Below are 23,072 nucleotides of genomic sequence, written 5' to 3' on the forward strand. Positions count from 1 at the left end.
CAGTGAGCCTTCTGGCACAGTTGCTGTGCAAGGTCAGGGAGGACGAGGAGCAGGTCTGGCTGGTGGCACCCTATTGGCCTTCCCGGACCAGGTTCCCGGCAGCCCCTCCTTGGCCGATTCCTCTGAGGAAGGATTTACTGACTCAGAGACGAGGCATCCTTTGGCACCCGCATCCAGACCTCTGGAAACTTCATGTCCGGTCCCTGGACGGGACGTGGAGGTTCTGAGTGGCCTACCCCAAGAGGTAGTTGACACCATCACTTCAGCGAGAGCACAGTCTACGAGACACGCCTACGCTTGAAGTGGAACCTGTTCGTTGAGTGGTGTTCTTCTCGTCGAGAAGACCCCTGAAGATGCCCGATCGGAGTTGTGCTGTCCTTTTTACAGCAAGGGTTGGAGCGAAGGCTGTCTCCTTCCACCCTTAAAGTTTATGTCACTGCAATCGCTGCTAACCACGCCCCCGTAGAAGGAGGTCGTTTCACATCCCGTCGCCACAGCTCCTGTACCACCGCTGAGCGGCCGGGTCACCGGCTCGGCTCCACAGCGAAAACCTAAATATGTGCTGCATCTGCTGCCTACTTATACTCACGCTGTGATCAGCAGCAGCTGGATGCAATAATTGCAGACCAATGTGCATTGGCTCGTTTAGTTTACACTCTAAGTAGATTGGTCCCTCTCAGCGAGATCCCCATTCGTCGGTCCTCCGACGTGACGTCTCAGTTCCCTCCTTCAGGGAACGAGGGTTACATACGTAACCGAGACGTTATGTATGTTTACTCTGAAAATAAGCCTCTCATGAGGGAGTTTCACCATATAAATAACAGCATGCTGGCAGCTGGTCATGTTTAGTAACATATATAATGGCACTGACTCATTTTCCTCTGAATGGTGAATCACAGCTCAATGGCAGTGTGATCTGCGAGAGCCCCGCCGTGGATGACCCTGCAGGCATCATCTCTAGAGTCAACGCTCCATTATTTCTCTCATCTGTCTTTATAACAAATCACTGTTCACTAACAGATCCAAATGAAAGGTAGCTGTCTCAGTCAGCAAAAATGGTCACAAATGAATCAAAACACAATTGATGGGGTAATGTGATTAGAAACGGATCATTTCACCCTGGAAGATATCATGGCAACGTTTTGACCAAAGTACATTCTGTGGCTAAAAACTTTTTCTGTTAGCCAGTTAGAAAAAAGTTGACCAGTTTAAAAAGTTGTCAAGCAGAATTTGCACCCAAATGTCACAGAAAAGCACATGCTTACATTTGCAAGGCATAAACATGCATGCAAATAATCAAAAAATGTAGAACAGTTCTGTCAACTGGCCTAAAACTTGGCCAGTGGGTCATTGTTATTGCTGAGGCCTGAACTTGCTAGCTAGCTAACCTAGTTGTACAGTGCTAGTTAGTTTTTTCTACGCACAACAATTATTTGTTCTCATATGATAAACAGCCTTGAGACTTATCAACACTGCATTTTTTCACTCTGGTGTTTATGAGGAAAAAATAAAGCTTTTCAACTCACATCCAATCATCATCATGGCCACGGCGAAGATCTTCTCCCCATCTGTGGTTGGAGCGATGTTTCCAAAGCCAATACTGGTCAGGCTGGTCATGGTGAAGTACAGAGACGTAATGTAGACAGAATCTTTTGTAGGTCCGCCTTCCCATCTTCCCATCCCGCTGGTGTTGAAGCGATAGGGTGACCCGCTGATCTCTCCCAGCATATAAAGCCAGCTGTCCGTACGAACTGTGTTACGATCTTCGTCAATCACCTCATAGTCTCCAATGCTGTACCAGATGCAGGCCAGCCAATGGGCCGCCAGCCCAAACACGCAAACTAGCAGAACCAAAACAGCCGCACCGTATTCAATGTAGTGATCTAGTTTGCGAGCCACCCGGCCCAGACGCAACAACCGAACCACCTTCAGTGAACTAAACAAACTACTGATACCCTGAAGGAGAGACAGAGAGATGGAGAGAGTTATACATAGAGCATTATCATTCAAACGTGTGTTGATATGTTTTCATCCATCCATCCATCAAATATAAACATTATAGGCCGAAAGCAATTATACAAACACTTTTTCTTGAGTCTAAACAAAGTGCATTGTCTCTCTTAGCACAGATTCTCTGCATTTATAAATATGCACAGGCGTCTGCCAAGCCAGCCCTCTGAAATCAACAATACAGAGAGCAGCAACAGCACCTGAGCAGCCAGAACAAAGAACTCCTCAGATCTGAACAAACACGCTGGAATATATTCAAAAATAACCTAAGTGTACACTCTTTTTCTAAAAGTGTACTTCTGTGTTGTCAAAGCATGATCTTTCCCTATTTTTTCCCCTATTATTTCTTGTCACCAGAGTTACTGCAATCATTATTCTGAGAAACAGAACAGGAGATGAACCACTACTAGTTGTAGTGATTACTTAATTTTGAAATTTGGCTGAATTAATGTTTTATATATTATAAATTCCTTACTGGGTGAACTATGAGTGCATGTACATGAATAAAACAGCTTTCTTGAGTGCACTGCACGTCAATCAAACAAACTACTATACACACAAGGACATCAATACACACTACAGTAGAGACTTGCTTTAGGGGAATGGTCACAACAATAACATTAAATATGTATAATGTCTGTTTTAAATATTCAAGCCAAAATCACCCTGTAACCCTAGACTCTGTATATGTGTGTATTATTTATTTTTCACACATTTTTCATATCAGGAATAAGACTATCTTTTTATCCAGGGATTTAGTTGGGTATATATTACAAATACAAATTACATCACTTCTAGTGATTTCTTCAGTTTTCTTCAAAGAGACACTGAAAAAAAGAAATGAGGCTTCTTTCTAGCCATTTTGCTGTATTTAAAAAATAAAAAGGACATTTTGGGGGGGAAAAGACATTTTGGATAGTATTTGTGCTGCTTTGTGATACTACAGTAATTCCGGTCAGTGTGCATAAATGAAAATTCTGTCATTATTTACTCACCCTCATGTCATTACAAACCTGTATGCTGCTATTAACTTTGGAGTTTACATGCAGTGTTTATCTATACAGTAACAGTTTATAGTAATCAATTATTTTAAGTTCAGAAAATTACCAAATACAAAAAATAAATAAAAAAGAGAGAGAGCCGCTACAAACTATTTTCTGATTTAGTTGAACTCAAGAACTAGATCAGTGAATAAATGATTCTTTTGAGCCAGTCCTTTTCAATGAAATGGTTAGCTTGGTTGTTAAACCGTTTTGAATAATTCATTGATGAGTTCAACTCACTGAGTCAATGATCCAGCCTAAATAACTGCTTATATTTTGGTGTGTTCTTCACACAAAGTTTTCATGACTTCAGATGACCTGTAATAAATAAATAATATAAATAAGTAATAAACTACTTTTATGGTGCTTTTTGGTCTATGTGGAGCTTAACAGATGAAGTCTCCATTAAATATTGTCTAAAACTGAGTGGCGAAAATGTTTTTCTCAAACGTATAAAAATTCTCTATTTGTGTTCCAGTGAGAGCAAGAGACAGCAAATGGGGTTGGAACAACAAGAGAGGGAGTAAATAATAACAGTATCTCTATTTCTGAGTGAAATATTCCTTTAAACACCCTTACGTACCAATCAACACATCCACTGAGTTACAAACACTGACATACACAGACGATACAGTTTAATACACCAAACAAATGACAAAAATTCATTAAAAAGATTCTGTAGAATGATTTGATTAGAAACATGATATAATAAACTAAGGTCTAATACTGTTTTTGGTTTACATCAATGTCTGATTGATGCCCTGAGGCACAGCATATCAATCAAATGCCGAGTTTTGAGATGAAAGGCCTACTTGAGTGACAGCTCGATGATTCCAGTTCTTCATTCGCCCACAATAAACACAGGCAGTGCAAGGGACATGCAAAAAGAAAGAGGGATGAGGAGGGAAAAAACACAAAAGAGAATGACAATGGTCAACAGAAGAATGTGTGAACAGTTATTGCAAACAAAAGCATGGCGCTTTGAATCAAGAGTGAAAAAGCAGAGCCTGACTGTTAGTGAGATCACAGGCATCGCAGACATTAATAATAAAGCTTCCCCTGCAAAGGCAATGCGAAACAATGACAGATGTCTCTGTGAAATCAGACATGGGTTATGCAACGTAAGGTAATTATGCAAACGAAAGTTTTGAAATGAAACACCTGAGGAGGATTTCGATTATTAAAAACCACACAGCTCTCCCTGTAGGCCATAACAATATGCACCTGTTCCAGCAAACGAAACAGAGTGATGTGTGTGTGAATGTAAGCCTGGTCCTTGTGTTTGTCCTTTGAGAGAAAGAAATAGTGGTTGCATTCCAATTTGCATTCTCTTATTCTAAAAGTATGTCCTGTGCGTCATTTGCTGATGGGAATGTACACTTTTGAGTATGTAATAAGATAATATGCCATAGTGTGTTTGGCATAGTTTGTGACATTGTTAACTTAAACATAGATGCAGACTTCCCATCCAAGCAATTTCAGCATACAATTATCTGCAAAGCACTAATGCTGCCTTTAGGATATGTTGAAATAATGATTTATGAACAATCATTAATGGCACCACAATGTCATAATTACCAATGAGAAGCTGAGGATTTTCTTCCACAGAAAATCCACATGTTAATGGGGGCATGTTAATGAAAGAATTATGATGGAAGGCTCATTGATATTATTCATAATAAGATTGTGATAAAGACATTTCTGCTCATTGAGGCATTTTATAAGGTGAGAGCCTTGTTTGACAAAACTACATTTCCCATCATTCCCTGTGGCAGCGCAAAAACACAAAATGCATGAACTATCATTTAAAAGTTTAGGGTCAGTAAGATTTATTTTGTTCAGCAAGGATGCATTAAATTGATCACCAGTGAGAGTAAGGATATTTTATATTGTTACAAAATAATCTATTTAAATTAAATGCTGTTCTATTCATCAAAGAATCCTGAAAAAATTTATCATGGTTTGTACAAAAATATTAAGCAGCACAACTGTTTGCAACATTGAAAATAATAAGAAATGTTTCTTCAGCATATTAGAATGATTTCTGAAGGATCATGTGGCACTGAAGACTGAAGTAATGACTACTGAAAATTCAGCTTTGCCTTTACAATTATAAATTACATTTCAAAAATATATTGAAACAGAAATCAGTTATTTTAATTTGTAAAAATATTTCACAATATTACTGTTTTTATGGTATTTTAATCAAATAAATACAGCCTTGGTGAGCATAAGATACTTCTTTCAACAACAAAACAAAACAAAAAAAAGATCTTACCAACCCCAAAGCTTTGATCAGTAATGTTGATCAGTTATAACCAAATGTACACTTTTTGCATTTCATTTTCTTAAGCTAATGCAAAACATCCTCTTTTTGTGTTTATTAGGTAATGAAAACAATGAAAATGTTCAACTAAAATAAAATTGTCCAATGCTCTTATTTTATTCTAACCACCCGAATGCTGTATTGGCCTTTTTTCCCCGAATGCTTTCCTACTGTAAAGAAACAAATGTTTCTGTTAAGGTTCACCTCAGTGTGAACTTCAGCCGTTTCCGCCACTATTTCAAATACAAATCAATCAGAAAGCAAACACCAGACAGTGTGCATTATTCTCCATCAGAAAGTCATCACCTTGGGATCGAATTCGCCTTGTGTTGCATAACTCTCTAAGGATGCCGTTATTTATGGTGGTGCTCTGTTCTTTGGGCTGGTTCTGCTGAGCTCAAAGCCCGACAGTGTGCGCAGACAGATCTGATGAGCTTGATGTAGCTGATCACGGTAAACTGGTGCTGACAGCCCCTCTGAAAAGCCATATGCCCAGGGGCAAGATGAAAGCCCGGATCCTGCATATGTGCATGTGTGTGTGTGTGTGCGCAACACAGTGGAAGTGTGAGGGAATAGCGTCTGAGTGGGTGAATGTGCTGGTATCATATTCATTTGTAACTTGACTTACAGTGTGCGAGTTTGAGTGTGTGTGTTTCACTGGGAATCACAGCAAATATATATATATATATAAAGTCAAAATTTACCTAAAGTGATAGTTTGCCCCAAAATTAAAATTCTGTCATCATTTACTCAACCTCATATCGTTCCAAACCTGTATGACTTTCTTTTCAGATTATTTAAAAAATATTTCACCTGGATTTATCCAAAAAATGTCAGTGTCAAAACAACACTGAACCTCACTGTCTTCTTGTGTGGATAAAGTAAGTAATGAAGAGTAGCAACAGATCTTTTCTTCCATATAGTGGCATACATCTGAGTGTAATGAATTATTAAAATCTAAAAACGTGAGCTATGGCTAAGGCTATGGGCCTGCTTACACTTGGTCACTTAATGTGTCTTTAGTGATCGGATATCTGTCTGATTTGCTAAAATGGTTCCATTTACACTTGGCCACATAAATGTATCTCTGCAAAATGGATATACAGTAAATCCGATCTTCAATTCCCACACTATATGCAAATTTAACAGAGTTCGCGTCAACGAAAGCAACAGATATGTGCTGCATTTTATTTCTCATCAGCTAATTTCAAGATCAAAGACCGCAATAGTAGAGAGCGCGGTATCAGCACTGGAAAGATAAGTTAGGCTCTCTACTTTTAATGGAGATGATTGCTTGTTGATCGTCTGCTACCTTTCAGTTCCATTTGCGGCAGTTTGCGATGCTATATATCATCTGCGGCGATGTGTGTTGCATTAGCACTGTCATATCTGACTATAAGATGTAAAACACGCTCTCACACATTTATTTTTTTTACATTTTGGGAGGAGTAAAATTTACATATGTGGTTTCAACAACCTGATGCATTTACACTTGTCCAGTTTCATCTGGAATGCGTCTCAGACCACCTCCTGAAGTGGTTTGAGTGATCGGATCCGTCTCGAAATCAGTTCGGAGGGCATTTACACAAGGTCTTTTCACGATCGGATAGCTATCCGATCAGACAAAACGCATGAAGTGACCAGGTGTAAACAGGCCCTATGTCTACACAAATCTGGATATATTTGAAAATCTTTTTCTCTACGTTTTGGCATTTTGAAGACGCTTTCCCAAGTGGCTAAATTTCAAAATGCCGTTGTCACATTGTAGTGACATTGTAGCTTAATATATGATTAGAGAAGTCCTGCATATTTCACCAAATAGAAGTGACATTTTCACTGGAAGGTCCAGTTATGGCATTTTGATTAAACATAGTGAGGTAAAAAAAATAAAAATTACAAATGGAACGTACTGTAACATGCATTTAAAAATACATAGGGTGAGTTTTCATTTCATGCCGACTTTAAAGTTGAGTAAATGATGACCCAATTTTCATTTTCAGGTGAGCTATCCCTTTAAGCACAAATAATAGTTGAATGCTGTGGAATGCAGGTGTGGAGTGTGACGGCGTTAACATCGGGCAGAGAGATTGTGCTTATCCTCTGTGCAGTGGCGGAAATTGATTGTGAGTTCAATTAAATGCAGACAGACAGCTCAGTTTAAATCGTTATATGGTCAGAGATTGATCCAGAGCAAAAGCTTCATCCAGCACACCGACTCAGAGAATCACACACCATCAATTCAGTCCCCAACTTTACTATACTATCACCCATATCCAGCAAGCGAAAGAGAGAGAGACATAGAGAATTAAAGTGAGGTTCACAAATCAAGATCTAACTTCTACTCAAAAGCACTCAAATGCTTTAAATAAAAATTCAAAGTGTAAATATGATGGCATTGAAATGAACTCTTAGCCTGAGATCAATGAAAGGGTTTGTGTGCTTCACTCTCACACGCCCCGATCAATATTAATTAGCACCAAAGATTTGCTCCATTACAAGCTCAAATACTATCCCTCACACAAAGCACTCAGACAAATTATCAGTTTGATGTTGCAGGGCTGTTATACTGCCACTTGTAAAGATACGCACAGGTTTAATAGCCATTCTGAACAGGTGTTTTGGGTAAATATGGAAAAATTAAGTCTTATCACAAAGTGTGCCTACTGTATGTATGAATATTTTTGGATTTAGTTTTGTTTATCTGTTGCTGTCCTTCCCCTTGGTGCATTTAAAATAATATCTGAAGATAGTTACGAGCAGACCCTAGGTAGAAACTTATTAAGAAGATCTCCCCTAGACTATTGAGTTGTAACATCAATGCTAGCTAGGTTTTCTCTGTAATGAGAGCCAGCAGAGTAGTCCAATGCTTTTCTTCAGTTTTTCCATTTTTAAATGCATTATTCATGTCTATTACCAGGCCCACATGGGACAAAAATGTTTTCCACTTCGCCTGTCCTTTGCGTGTTTTTGATTGTTACATATTTTGTCTGATCTGATAATGCATTCAGATATCCCCATACTGTAAGTTTGTAGTACTCACAGCCTTGTTTTATTACATTTAAATTAAATAAATACTCACAGCCTTGTTTTATTACATTTAAATAGATAATAAATTTAAACTCAGCTTAACTGCACCAATTTCCTCCCAAATCAGCACAGAAAATCTGTGCATACTGTCCACAGATATTAAACAAAATCTTATATGACACTGAAAACATATTATTAAAGAAATAAAATGTGTTTATGAAACAGAGTAACAAACATTGAACGTAAACTGAATGTAAACATTGAAAGTAATCACTTGTATGTATTTCCAGACTCCAGAGATTTACTGTACAGTACTGATCTGAAATCAGGCTTGCTGTTTGTGTAGTTTGAAACAGAGCAGATGCTGCACAGAATCCAGTCTTACAACAAACAGTTAAGTCAGTAAATTTAAGGGTGATGTGCATATTTCTTTTTTATTTATTTCTTTTTTTTCAATTTTAAGGAATGAGTCCTGAAGCCTGGAAATCAACATTTTTGCACTTCTGATTCCATCTTCCCAAAGGCAATGAGTATTTTTTAATGGGTTTTTGAATAAATGCCTGAAATAAGGTCTGTGGTCATGGGCGTCGCTAGGCCATTTTTAGGGGGGCTAAAATGACTACTCAGCCCCCCTAAAATTTTGTGATTAGCTCCATAAACTGTACACGAATTCGTGATCGCCTCAGTCCCCTTTAAATTTCATATGAAAACGGTGGCAGACTTCAGTCGGATCCTCCCCGTCTTTCTGTGCTTTCTTTTTCAATCTAGCAGAGCGAGAAACAGAGGACAAGGTGTGTGTTTAACGATAGATTGTTGTAATAGCTGCATCTGTGCAGTTTTGTTCTTTGTCATAAATACAGTTTACAAAATATCAATCGGTTGTAGCCTAAGTTTTCGCTGCGTTCACCCCTCCTCACACCACAGCTGTTTCCTCCAGCGAAAACGAAGCACATATGAACGCATACTGTATAAAATGATCATGTTGCCAGTTTCATTTGAAAATTTAACTTTCAATGTAATACATTTTTCAGTGCATGTGTATATATATATATATATTATACCCTCATTGGGGGCTGAGCCCCCCTAAAATGAAAATCCTAGAATCGCCCCTGTCTGTGGTTAACGCAAGCTCAAGATATTTTCATGTTTTATTCCATGAGATAAAATACATCAAATATAACCCACTCATGATTTTTTTAAGCCTTTGTGTCTTAAAAAATCAAGGTTGCTAACAAGTGACTAAAGGCTAAATGTGACTACAGAGATAAACTCATCAAAATAGTAGATTTTAAATAAAGATTGAAAGAGTTGTCAGAAGCTTCACTGCAGTGATGATGTCATGTGACTGTTTTGTAATTCATTTATGGCCTAACTTTAGCTTCAAAATTCATAAAAGTTGTGTAAAATTTGTGAAAATTACCTTAAAGAACAGAATGTGTAAGAATCATGAACTTTCCTCAGCCACAGAGTTTATTTTTCTGAAATAATCCAAAAGCCATGGGAAAATCTATTAAACCTATTATTAGGGCTGTCCCTGACTAATGATTTTCATAGTCGAATCTGAATTTTCGAATCTTGCCGATATTCGACTGATAGCCGAATCATTTGATTTGGGAGCGGGGCAAAATACATTACCAAGTCAGACATTCGACAGTCATAATTACGTTAACACACAGGGAAAATGTGTAATGGACGCCTCGCAGATACAAACAGGTAAAGAATGTTTCATGTTTTGATTAAAAGACAGTTAACATTAAAGGTCAGTGAAACCCTAAGAATTCACAAAAATGTTTACAATAGTGCTCTCATTATAACGTTATGTGTATGACAGTAGTTATTAATGTTCTGCATTTCTGTTTTGAGCTGCGCGCTGAAGATGACCAGTAGAATGAAGCAGCAGGTTTTTAATCAATGTTTTAAACCTCATCAGTTATCTCATATAGAATACGCTTAGTTATTTATACAACATAATGTTAATATTACGACTTATAGGCTATCTGCAAAAAGGGCCCGAATGCACATGAACATGTCTGCGTGGCTCTGAATGAACTCCTTTTGTGCACGCGTTCTTCACGTAAGAGCGTGCAGAAATACAGTAACTAAACTATAAAAATTCACAGCGTTTTATTATAATAGTCATCTCATTATAATTGTTATGTATATGACAGTCCCAGTCATAGTTATTAATATTCTGCATTGTTGTTTGTCCTGCTTGCGCTGCGCGCTGAAGAGATAAGCACCGTAGTACTACAATGAAGCGCTTTACTGCAGCGCAACTCAACCAAATGCATCTTATACAAGATAAATAATATATACACGATATATATATATATAAACCGGCTGAAATGTTTTGAAATCACTTGTACCCTACCTGATCGAAAAAATCCAGTCTTTCACTCTGCCTGTGTCAATTTGAGTCTTGTTAAAAGTTTTAAATCCCTGCTGCCAAGATGCTCCTCTGTCGGTCACGGATTATAGAAAGTGAAACTTAAATCCATAGCGGTGGTTGGATTTATTCACGCATGTTAAAACATTTATTTGATTAATATTCTGCATTGTTGTTTGTCCTGCTTGCGCTGCGCGCTGAAGAGATAAGCACCGTAGTACTACAATGAAGCGCTTTACTGCAGCGCAACTCAACCAAATGCATCTTATACAAGATAAATAATATATACACGATATATATATATATAAACCGGCTGAAATGTTTTGAAATCACTTGTACCCTACCTGATCGAAAAAATCCAGTCTTTCACTCTGCCTGTGTCAATTTGAGTCTTGTTAAAAGTTTTAAATCCCTGCTGCCAAGATGCTCCTCTGTCGGTCACGGATTATAGAAAGTGAAACTTAAATCCATAGCGGTGGTTGGATTTATTCACGCATGTTAAAACATTTATTTGATGCTTCTTTTTTTTCAGATTCTTATTTACAGCATTATTTTAATAGGCGGTATATTAACTTATTGGGAGAAAACCAGTAGTTCTATGTGAAATCAGACATTTGAGCACCCCCACATAGCCAAAATGGCATGATCATAACACCCCGCGAATATTCCACTGTGAGACTGGTAGTCGAATCAGGCTCCTCCTATCGAAGCATCGAATCTTCGACTATTCAGGGTCACCCCTATCTATTATATTATATTATATATAACCTTTTGCCCTTTTTTTGTCTTTTCTTTGAGAGAACCAGGGGGATGCTAATTTCCAGGTTGCCCCATGTGTTTGAGGCGGAATTATCTGCTTGCCTGACCAATGGCAGAACGGAAAACCTGTTTGCAGACAGTCATTATTTTTGCAATTGCACTGTAATGCTAGGACACTATGTGGCACTATAGAGTAGCAAAAATAACGGATTTCACCTTGGCTATATTTGTAATATTTAAAAAATGCTCTTTGTTCACTTGCAAACTCCTTAACTTGGCACATCTTACATAAAGTATATGTTCCTCTCTCTTAAATTCTTGCAGTCTGCCGCTTTATTTTAACACTTCCTATACACATCGTCTTACTTTAAACATTGTAATAAACTTCAGCATACTGGAAAACAAGAATAAAAACAATGCCATAACAGATCCAATAATTGATTATTGATCACTGTTTCATGTTTGTGTGTGTGTGTGTGTGTAAATAAACTTGTGCGTTGTACTGACCTCGTCCACGTTCTCAAAGGCGTTGATGACATCATAAGGCAGACAGGACAACAGGTCAATCACAAACCAGGTTTTCATGTAATTCATGCGAATCAGTTTTGGGTCTGATATCACTTCCCCGGCTGGGCCCACGAACGTGGTGTGGAAATTCAGTACAATGTCTACCAAAAAGATCACATCCACAATGCTGTCCACAACCAGCCAGGTGATGTTGTTCTGCTTGGTTTTGAACGAGACATTGTAGGGGACCATGATGGCGGTGTAGAAGGTGAGAATGAGGATGACCCAGTCCCAGGTGGTCTTAAAGGCACAGTAGTGCAGGATGATGTGAGGAGGGGTCTTGGGCGTCTCTTGTTTGTACTGGGGCAGGATGTCTGAGCCCAGCTGGAGAACCTGTGTGAGAGAGAGACAGAGAGAGAGGCAGCAGATGGTTGTTTATCTGAGTTGAGAGGAAGAGCAATGACCCATCTCGGCTTACAGGAGACTCACCTCAAAGAAAAATCACATCCTGTTAAACATCTCATCTCGTCTGTTTAACAGATACAGATGAAGCCTTGTCACTGACTAAAATAGATTTTTAACGGACATTTTGGATAAACCATCCTAGAATAAATGTATATTAACATTACATATTAATGAAAAATGAATGGAAACATACACTGCAAAAAATTGTTACAGATGTTACCTTCAGGTAACATCTAATGCACAAAGCTGACCTTATACGTAATTCCCCCGGAACTGCTTCCATTTACAACAGTGAGCTCAAGCTAGATTCAAGTGATTATTATGTTTTGAATAGTAATGACAGAGCTTGAAAGATCAAAGACAATTTTTAATCTAACTCCGACTGGATTCGTATGAAAGAAGAAAGTCATATACACCTAGGATGCCTCGGGGGTGAGTAAAACGCAGCCTAATTTTCATTTTTGGGTGAACTCACCCTTTAACTAACACTAAAAATAATTTCAATTAATTAAATAATGTGTTGAATAAAAATTTTAATTTATATGTATTTTTACTGTAACGTTTATGTCCAGATACCACATAGAAAAATTCCCAAACACTTTATGGATTTCTTTTAAAAATATATGTATATCAATATATTAACTTAATTCATTCAAATGTATTTAAAATTTAACCATTGAAATGTAACCATTTCATTTAAATATATTAATTACTTTTTTTATTATTATTTACATATCATTTATTAGTACATGACTCTGGAATCCTTTGAAATATTTCTGAATAATGACCGTTGTCAATCACAACACTGTATAACAGTCTCTCTGCAATCTCTACAATTAATATAATAATAATAAAAAATGTAAATAACTCTTATTTATTTATTTATTTATTTATTTGTTTGTTTAGTCATCCGATACGCTGGACTGTACATTCTCCCTTTACTTGTTTATTGCAAATGATTAGCTGGAGCAGATTATATACAGTAGTCAGTTTATATTGCTCATATTATATTGTTATTTATAGCTTACTGTCACCATGGATTAAATAATTAATTTCTGGGTCTTTTCTTCACATTTGGTGGCACTTTTGTCACAAAGTTCTGTTAATTTCTGACCCTGGTTTGTAAACTATTAAAAAATGCCCCATATATCTTATTAATCTCCCTGCAGGAGGACTGGAAACACACAGTGTGAAGGATAGCCTTCCTACTGTTAGTTTGATCTTTGACACGGATAGAAGCAAACATTTGCTGATGCACACCAGAATCACTCACAGGCATAAAATGAAATGTATCAGACTGACACACAGATACGTACCTCTGCAAGGCGCGAGTGTTTATGTACATTCTCTCCTTTATGTACAGTGGGCTGCAGTTGTTGCAGGACCCCTCTACTGCTGGTCAGAGCCCTAGTCAGACGAGCAAACTTCCCCCATCCTGAACACAGATATAACACACATTCAACATTCACTCTTAATTTCACTGAAATACACTAACATGTTAATAAAATACATCTGAACAACACATACCTTTGGAGGAATCATCTTCAATTGGTTGTTTGAATGCTGTAATGTCACTAAACGTACACAGGAAGAGCACAACCTTCTCCTGTTCATTTCGTATAGGCGCTATTTTCACAAAAAACCAAACCGGCGTTCCTGGAAAAACAAAACCGTGCCTGTAAATCATTGATATATAACATGTCAGAGGAAAAAAAAGTGATTTTTTTTTATTGAAGAAAAAACTGTATTGCCTCTGTTTTACACATTTATGCATATTCATTAAGATTAGCATAACAAATTTATGCACCAGGACTGCTGTGTTCCTGCTCCCAGTTCTCACAACACAGTTGTGTGTGTGTGTGTGTGTGTGTGTGTGTGTGTGTGTGTGTGTGTGTGTGTGTGTGTGTGTGTGTGCTATGCTCACTGTTTTTCTTGTACATCAAGATCTCAAATGAGTTCATTTCATAGTTCTCGAAAGTCAACCGAACTTTCTCACATGTGTCCTTATCTGTGAGCTCTCCGTACATGAAGCTGAGAGAGAAAATAAATGTAAATCGCAGTCAGAGGCAGACAGTTTTCAAGCAGTTTTTGAGAATTTCATTTGACTTCATTTTAAAGGTTGACATAAAAAATTTTTTAATTCTGTCATCAACTCATGTCATTCTAAATCCATTTGACTTTCTTTTTTCTGTAGAACACAAAAGGAGAAGTTTATCAGAATGTTGATGCTGCTCTTTTGAATAAAATACAAGTGACCATTCCAAAAATGACAAAAAAGTACCATAATAGGACATATTAATCATGCGTTATGTCTTCCGAAAACATACAAGAGCATAATTTATAACATATGCTATTGCTACGCAGCACCGGTCACCATTCACTTTCACTGAGTGGAAAAATGTCCAATGCTATATTTCTAATCTTTGTGCTCCACAGAAGAAAGTAAGTCATATGGGTTGAAAATCAGAACAACCTTGGTGTAGTTAAATGGTCATAACATTCATTTTTACCTTCCATTTAACTTTTTGATCTCTAGAGACTTCACAAGGGAAATAATGGGTGGGTCTGTTGCTTAGTGGATCTTTTGAGTCATGATGAGCGGATAAAATCAAAAGTTTACTGAAAGCTAGTCCAGCTTTGCTTTACTGTAATGAGAGAGGCAGAGAGGGAGGAATGATACATTCGAGAGACTCTACAAATGTATTTCTCTTTGAGACATCTGGAGCTGTAACGCTAATGAGCTTGTCTTGTGTTTGGCATATCAAGGAACAGTAAGAGTTCAAAACTTGCTGGCTCTAACTAACCCCACAGAAGGCAGCCACTTTCACACTTACAACTCCATTTCTGACATTTATCATATGTAAAAACTGCCACAGGAAATTTAGAAAAATTACATAAGGCATATGTAACAGAAAAAACATTTGACTGTGTTTTTTCTGCTACATACACTAGCGTTCAAAAGTTGCCGTTGATACGATTTTTTTTATGTTTTTGAAGAAGACTCTTATGTTCACTAAGGCTGTATTTATTTGATCCAAATTACAGTAAAAGCTGTAATATTGAGAAAGATTATTACAATTTAAATATATTTTAAAATGTAATTTATTTCTGTGATGGCAAAGCAGGATTTTTTTAGCAGTCATTACTCCAGTTTTCGGTGTCAAATAATCATTCTAATATACTGATTTGGTGCTAAAAATATTTGTGAAAAATATGATACTTTTTTTCAGGATTCTGTGATGAATAGAAATTTCAAAAGAACAGCATATATCATATTTGAAATATAAATATTTTGTAACAGTATACATTTATTTACTGTCACTTTTGATCAATTTAATGCATCCTTACTAGTATTTCTTTAAAAAATATATTTATTATTAAATTATTTTGCACTCTTACTTCCCCATATTCCACTCTACATAGTGTAGTGTAGTACTATATACTGTATTGTATTGCATATTGTAATACAATATTGTACTGTACGTATACTGGGTTGTATTGTGGGCATACTTCATTACAAACAATATTGTACTATCTTGTATATAATATCTACTACAAAATATTGTACTATCTTGTATATTGTGCTGTCTAATGCGGCATTTAATACTGTAAATGGTCAATTGCATGTATACTGAATTCAAGCGCCTTTCTACAGGAACTTGCAGCTCTCTCTCTGCCAGCCTCTCTCTTATAAAGAAAATATGATCAATATGATGTGATATAAAAACTAGTACATGAAACCATCTCTGCATGAAGTCTGATACCTGCAAGTGCTGCTTTTCTGCATGACCTCAGCACGGTGGTAGCCGGACAGCTTACAAAAGCCATCATTACTGTAAACGATGGGCCAGTCTACGATCTGGGCATTTCCCAACACAAAGTTTGTGTCTGTGGAAAGAGCACAGGAGGGTATGGGGAGGAAACAGGTGAGAGGAACCAGGCACAAGGTCAACAGTAAGAAAACTAGAGGTCAGTCGCTATGGTAATGTCACATGAGGCAGGATGGGTGGACATTGTCACGGCAGCTAAAAGCCACTGATCTGACATGTTTATGACAACACTCAGTATTTCAGCTTCAAATTGATCAGTCTGTACCTGAGATGGTTATGCACAGTAGTGTTGCTTCAACACACGAACCACTCTCACATTATCCTACAACCCCATTCAAACTAAAATAACAAGTTTATCTCTATGTTCCTTCTGAGATCCACTTGTCCAGGTACAGTTCCCTGCCTTATAGGGGTTTTTCTTGTTACGGTGAACAAAAAGAAACATGGTAGTCTCAGCCTCAAACCTACAGACTGTTGTGATCCATATAGCAAAAAGAATTTTAAAATCTGGCTGCAGTGCAAAACATTTGTTTAAATATAATTAACTGGGTTCTCTGTAATTACTGGAAGTCAGGGTTCATAGGTTTGTGTTTGCAAGTCTAGGAAATAACTAATTGCTGGATTTGCCAAAGTTCAGTTGTAGTATCAAATATTTTCAAGATATTCAAGAGTTTTGTTTGAGACACTTTAAAGCAAGTAAATGAGATATGCTTGATCACACCTGTATATTCCACCTAAACTATCACTGTTACATCAGTTTTGAAGCCAAAAAAAAAAACTGTCCTGTTTATCCCACCAAAATAAATAGTTGTGGCTGGTCATACACATGTATCCCATCCCTGTTTGGTTTTTGGCCAGTATAATCTGAAATACGAAAGCTTATGTTTTACATTACTCTATGTTCAAAAGTTTGGGGTCATAAATTAACACTTTTATTCAGCAAGGACACATTAAATTGATCAGAAGTTACAAAAAAAGACATGGTACAAAATGTTACAAAACAAAATTAACTTTCTATTCATCAAAGAATCCTAAAAAAAAAGTTTGACAGTTTCCACAAAAATATTAAGCACAACCATTTTTAACATTGGTAATAATAGTAACTGTTTCTTGAGCACCAAATCAGCAAATTAGAATGATTTCTGAAGGATCATATGATACTGAAGTAATGGCTGCTAAAAATTCAGCTTTGTCATCACATAAAAAATATATATTACTGGTTTTACTGTATTTTTGATCAAATACTGTAAATGCAGCCTTGGTGAGCAAGAGATTTCTTACAAAAACAGTTTAAAAATCGTACGGACCCCAAACTTTTTAACAGTAGTGTATCAAAATTCTTCTCTGACACCCATAATACTGTGAGAAAGTAGCTAAAACACACAACCTGATACCTTTAACATCTTCACAAAACTTTCAAGCACTCTGCTATGTCTCTTATTAATCTTTTCATTGTCCAAATGCACAACAGGTGTCTTTGCAGACAGTCAGTTTGTGTTGTTCTGGAGTATCACAGCCATTTTCACTTTTACTCCTGTGTGTGTTATTAAAAAGTCTGTTGAAAACTCTCTGTGCCAGGGTCATCTGTAACGGGCTCCATCTCTGTAACATTGCTTTAACCTTTCCTCTGATGTCTGTCAATGTTAGTGTGTTAGTGGCTAGTGTGTTAAGCAGACTATCAGGCTGATTAGCTGACAGTAGTGATTTAGCGGCTGCTGAGTAAGCCAGTAGCACTTTTAACAAAGTGTATCTCAAAGCTTGAGCAAGCTCACAGTAACACTATACAACCTGTAATCTGATATAAAAGAATTAGAAACTGTAGTCTGTCACAAATGAGGGACAGTGAAGACCTTTCCAGTATTTAAAAGCAAGAAATTGCCTTTATATAAGCGTTGTCCTTACGTAATATGTCAACTGTAAACAGTATCATGACTTTCATCAATCTCGCAGCCTTTATTTACATATTTACATACAGTAGGGTTCATAAAATTAAGGATTTTGTGTGATCAATGTTTGTTTACTTAGAAATAGTTCAGACTCGAAAACATTTCATATTTATCTTTTTTTTTTTTCATTCCTGATTATTTCAAGGTTTAAATTTGATTTTAAATCCCAGACTTTTGACCCCCACTGTATTTTGATCTAAAATAAAATACAATCAGCTCTGATATTTTTTGTTTTTCATTATAAAATATGTCCTTCACCTCTTTCATTCATTGGCAACATTTTTCACTTTGACTGCACATATGAAGGAAACACATACAGACATTTAATCTTTCTATGGCTAATGCGGAGGGTAAATATGAGATGAGCAAATGTGGAAGGGCAGCATCAGAATCAGAAGTGAAGGAAAACTCAGATCTATGATATCAATTGATTTAAGAGCATGGTGGTGGATTTGCCACAGAGCACAGTTCTCCTCTACTGAGCATAAACACGGGAAGTTCACTCCACACACTGAAACAAACACACACACACACACATGTGGACTCACACGCACCACTATGGAGGAAAAACGTTCCATGCCAACATTTGTTATTTTACAGCAAGTGCTGTCAGCACTGAATGAGGACCAGGTAGCAACATCTGCATTGTTATTTTCACCATAACTAAGCAGCTTTGAAATATCAACAGCACTGTTAAACCACTTTAACACTAAACCACAAAGGAGTTTAATCAAGGTTTTCATTCAAATTCAGACTATCCGTTTGTAAATTAACAAAAATTGTTATAGAACAATATTAAATGTCGAAAGGGAACTAGAGAGAGAGAGAAAGGGAGGGAGGGAAGGAAAGACAGAAAGCAAAAGATAGTGAAAGAGAGATAATGGAGGGATGGAATAGGTTAAAGCACAAGTGTTCTGCTTGGTGAAGGTTTATACCTGTGTGTCTATGTGATAATGTCCAAACTGGAAGTTAAAGAAAACAGAAAAAGAGTTAAAATAATACACAAACACCATAGAGGAAGAGGAATTCATCCTCCTGTTCTTCTCCAAAACGCCCAGTAACCCTATAGTAACCCAAGCAGGCCATTCAGACATCAATGTTTTCAGAGGTTAATAGAAGTCCTACTTAAATGGAAAAGTACATCTTTTTGATATTTTTTAAAGCTTAAAGATCTCTCAACTGGGGTTCAATGCTCAAAAAGACAAGGCAGAGGTGGTTTCCACTAAGCAGTTGTGGACATCTGCTGTTCAATTAGTTTCAAATGGCCATATGCATGCAACGAAACTGCACGAATAAGAAAAGCAGCCCTATTGGATATACATCAATAAAGGGGATCTTGGGTTCTATTTTAAGGACCTTACAGAGGGTGCAAGAACACAGTCTGATCTCACAGATAGTGCTGGTGAAGATCCTCAGCCAGTTTTCAACCTTTCAGCACTCTTAAAATATGAATTGCTATTAAATATTAATTTAACCTAAAGTTGTTCTCTATCCCACAAAGCATGCTGATGGAAGGATGTATGAGAACAACTCAAATGGGGAAAGAGCAGCACTTGGTGTCACGCAGCGAATACAGAACAGCATCTCTGTTCCTGCAGCCCATTAAGTCTTTTTATAATAATTATAATATAAAAATAAATGTCAAAAATCTAGAAAAACTAGAACTGTTTGTTTAACGTTTGCTCCGTCAATTCAAGTAAGAAAAAACGAATAAATGCTCTATTGTAAAACATTCACTATGCACCTGCATAGCGTTTCCCCCCTCGCGTGACAGACACCTTTAACTTTCTATTTTGTGTAGTTATTTAAGTATATAGTCAAAAGTATGTTGTTTTTATGTAAAGGTTTCTTCTAAGTTAAGTCTCTTAAGTAGCCTACCCAAAAGTTGTTTCTTTATTTTCTTGATCTGCGACACTACCGCTGATACTCTTTTTGTAAGTGCGCTGCTTTGGATGTGGTGGTGCGTCTTACCGTTAGACCGTCGGACAATATTTTCCAGAAAAGTGTTTTGTGGGGCCACAAGTCCTCTGCGTCCCCCGGCCATCACGGCGGGTCATGCGCTCCTATGAGAGCCCGGACGTCAGCATAAAGTCCCCGCACACGTCTCCGGTGTGTCTGTCGTCCACATGCCGCTGCCGCATCCAGTGATGTGTGGACCCGGGGCTCTCCTCGCGCTCTCCTCTCTCCTCCACCCCATTGAGCCTCCACCATCGGCTTAAACTGGCGAAACAGCGCCATCTATTGACTCGTGTGAGGCAGCAGGTGTTCCGAGGTGAATCAATAGATGGCGCTGGTTTGTCACAGTAGACGTTTGCAGTGCGTAATAAAGTCTACTAATTCCAGTCTCTTAGCGCCATCTGCTGGTGGATGTGCTATTTCTTGTAACACTTTTCGTCTTTGTAAACTAGGAACAGTTCAAAAGGATTGTTCGCCCAAAAATGAAAATCTGTTATCATTTACTCACCCCTCAAGTTGTTCCAAACCTGTATTCAGTTCTTTCTTCTGTTGAACATAAAAGAACAAAGGGGTCAAAAAACAGCAGTTCTCTAAATGTTTAGAAATATGTATATAATTCACAAGCAATTTTTAAAATGTCCTTGAAATTGTACAGTGCAAAACTCCCCATAATGACAACAGAAAAAAATGCACTTATAATAAAAAATAAAAATGGAGACATTACATCTCATGAAATAAAATTATTTTATTTATGACTGATTGTAGAATCATATTATGATGTGTTGTTAAATTTATCATTTGTTCCCATTGATAAATTTAACTGCTTGTCATATAATCACAATCTTGAATGCAAGATTTATATTGCATTTAGTTCACATTCTGAGACAAAACATTCATACTTTCAGGCTCCACAATAAGGCTTAACAGACATCCAAACTGGCACCTTAGCGCAGTCACAAACAAATAAACTATGATTTGATACTTTATTTATTATGGCTAAATACATCATAATCATATATGAACCATAACTAAACCCATCTTAGCCCAGAAATATAGTGGTTAAACTCATTATAAAGCACTCCATAGTGCTTATCGTTTTTTGGAAGTTTATGACAATTTTACGTTCAGTATTTCAGATTTTTGGTATAGCCTTTGAAAGCATTTTGAGATCTGACCTTTTGATCCATAGACCACCAGCAATCAAATCCACACAGGTAGGCTTTGACCTTTACCACTCAGCCACTCGATTATCATTGCAACCAGAAAGCCAAACTTTGGTTTTATAATTTCATTTATATAAACATGACAATACTCATAGCCTAACCCTAGTAATAGGGACTTAATTAACATTTCAGCCATCAATCATCTCATTCACATGTCAATCATTTTGAGCTGTAAATGCACATGCAATGTTACACAAATTAGTTATCTTCTAGTGTTTAGTAACCTCACGGTGAGATGTTTATCTTAACAATCAGAGAAGCTGTAAATCTTCAGAAACCTTAATGACTTTCATCATTCTCAGCATTTCTAATCATATCTAATCAGATTCAAGATCTGCACTCCTGAACCTTCAAACACACACACTAATGACAACAAAAACTGTTTAAATATAGGTTTTCTTCACTTTGGCACTGGGATAATTAGCACGGAAATTGAAGTTTTCAGTCAGAACTCATTTAAGATGAAAGAAACAATTTTTCAGTTATTTGTATAGTGATTTTCACAATACATATCGCTCAAGAAGGAAACATGATGCACTAAGAGCCGGGGGGTGTAGACTTTTTGAATTGGAGGATCAGGGTAAATTGTCCTTATTTTGTCTTCTGGGAAACATGTATGTATTTATGTAGCTTCTGAAGCGCAGTAAATGAAAAAAATATGATCTTTAATCAAAATAAGACAAATGTACACATCATCATCCTGTTCAAATGTGTAATGCTTTTAATGCATCGTGTTGACTTCTTGAGCATCAGTAAATATTTTCACCTTTTGTAATTGTTATGTATGAGTCCCTCAATTGTCCTCAGATTGAAAAGATGGATCTCAATATCATACAGTCACTGCTAGAAAGGCTTCAGATATGCAGAAGATGCTGGAAAACCAAAGAATGTGCAGGAGCTGGAGGATTTTTCAGAAGAACTGCTCAGGACCAACAAGGGACTCATGAACAACTATCACAAAACATAAAAACAGTCGTGGATCATCCAGGAAATGACACACAGTATTAATATTCAAGGGTATGTAAACTTTTGAAAGGGTCTTTTTACAAATTCAGTTATTATTTTGTCTTGTGGAGTGTATATAAACATCCGTTATGTGAAATAGCTTATTCAAGACAGTACTAAATAAAAAAAACATGCAATTTTCATGATCCTTCTTATTTTGTTAAAATTATGAACATTTTGCATATTCTGCAAGGGGTATGTAAACTTATGTGCACAACTGTATATATTCTAGTTTACTTGACTTTTTAAGTCACAAATACTAAGAAATGTGAATTGACATAAAAACCACACAGAATTCCCCAAATGTTGTCCCAGCTAGTCAAAAGCAGTTGTTTGAACAAAGCATTTCAAATGGAACAATATAATTGAAAACTTAAGGGGTTGTGAGTTCCCAGCATACTTTGCAGCATTAATAAATTAAGTGGTTATTATAGGATTATTGTTTTGCCTGTTTGCAGACTTTTTTACTTTGTTGTTGTTTTGTCCTTATAGTTATTTGTTGTGAAGTAATGTTAAGAGCTTCTAAACTTTCTTTGCTTTGAAAAGTAACAAATATAGCATGGTTACAATGTATTCAATGTATTTAACA

General features: G+C 36.9%; 1 protein-coding gene across 2 annotated transcripts in view; it reads right to left on the reverse strand.

The window, feature by feature from the left end:
• kcnh1a (potassium voltage-gated channel, subfamily H (eag-related), member 1a) overlaps positions 1-20,390 on the reverse strand; it is a 70,360-nt gene extending 49,970 nt beyond the window's left edge. The window contains exons 1-8 of one of the 2 annotated variants that reach the window (XM_016268865.1): positions 20,271-20,390; positions 19,235-19,261; positions 16,288-16,411; positions 14,448-14,554; positions 14,051-14,179; positions 13,840-13,958; positions 12,059-12,451; positions 1,527-1,956 (exon numbers count right to left, since the gene is read on the reverse strand). In XM_016268865.1, coding sequence (XP_016124351.1) covers positions 1,527-1,956; positions 12,059-12,451; positions 13,840-13,958; positions 14,051-14,179; positions 14,448-14,554; positions 16,288-16,411; positions 19,235-19,261; positions 20,271-20,343 — 1,402 coding nt within the window. In that variant the 5' untranslated portion in view covers positions 20,344-20,390. The remainder of the gene's footprint in view (positions 1-1,526; positions 1,957-12,058; positions 12,452-13,839; positions 13,959-14,050; positions 14,180-14,447; positions 14,555-16,287; positions 16,412-19,234; positions 19,262-20,270) is intronic. The other variant, XM_016268872.1, reaches the window with a different exon arrangement.
• Positions 20,391-23,072: the final 2,682 nt, after the last annotated feature.

This window comes from Sinocyclocheilus grahami, unplaced genomic scaffold (genome assembly GCF_001515645.1).
Source record: "Sinocyclocheilus grahami isolate Dianchi unplaced genomic scaffold, SAMN03320097.WGS_v1.1 scaffold4.1, whole genome shotgun sequence".
In the NCBI taxonomy this organism is placed as follows: Eukaryota; Metazoa; Chordata; class Actinopteri; order Cypriniformes; family Cyprinidae; genus Sinocyclocheilus; species Sinocyclocheilus grahami.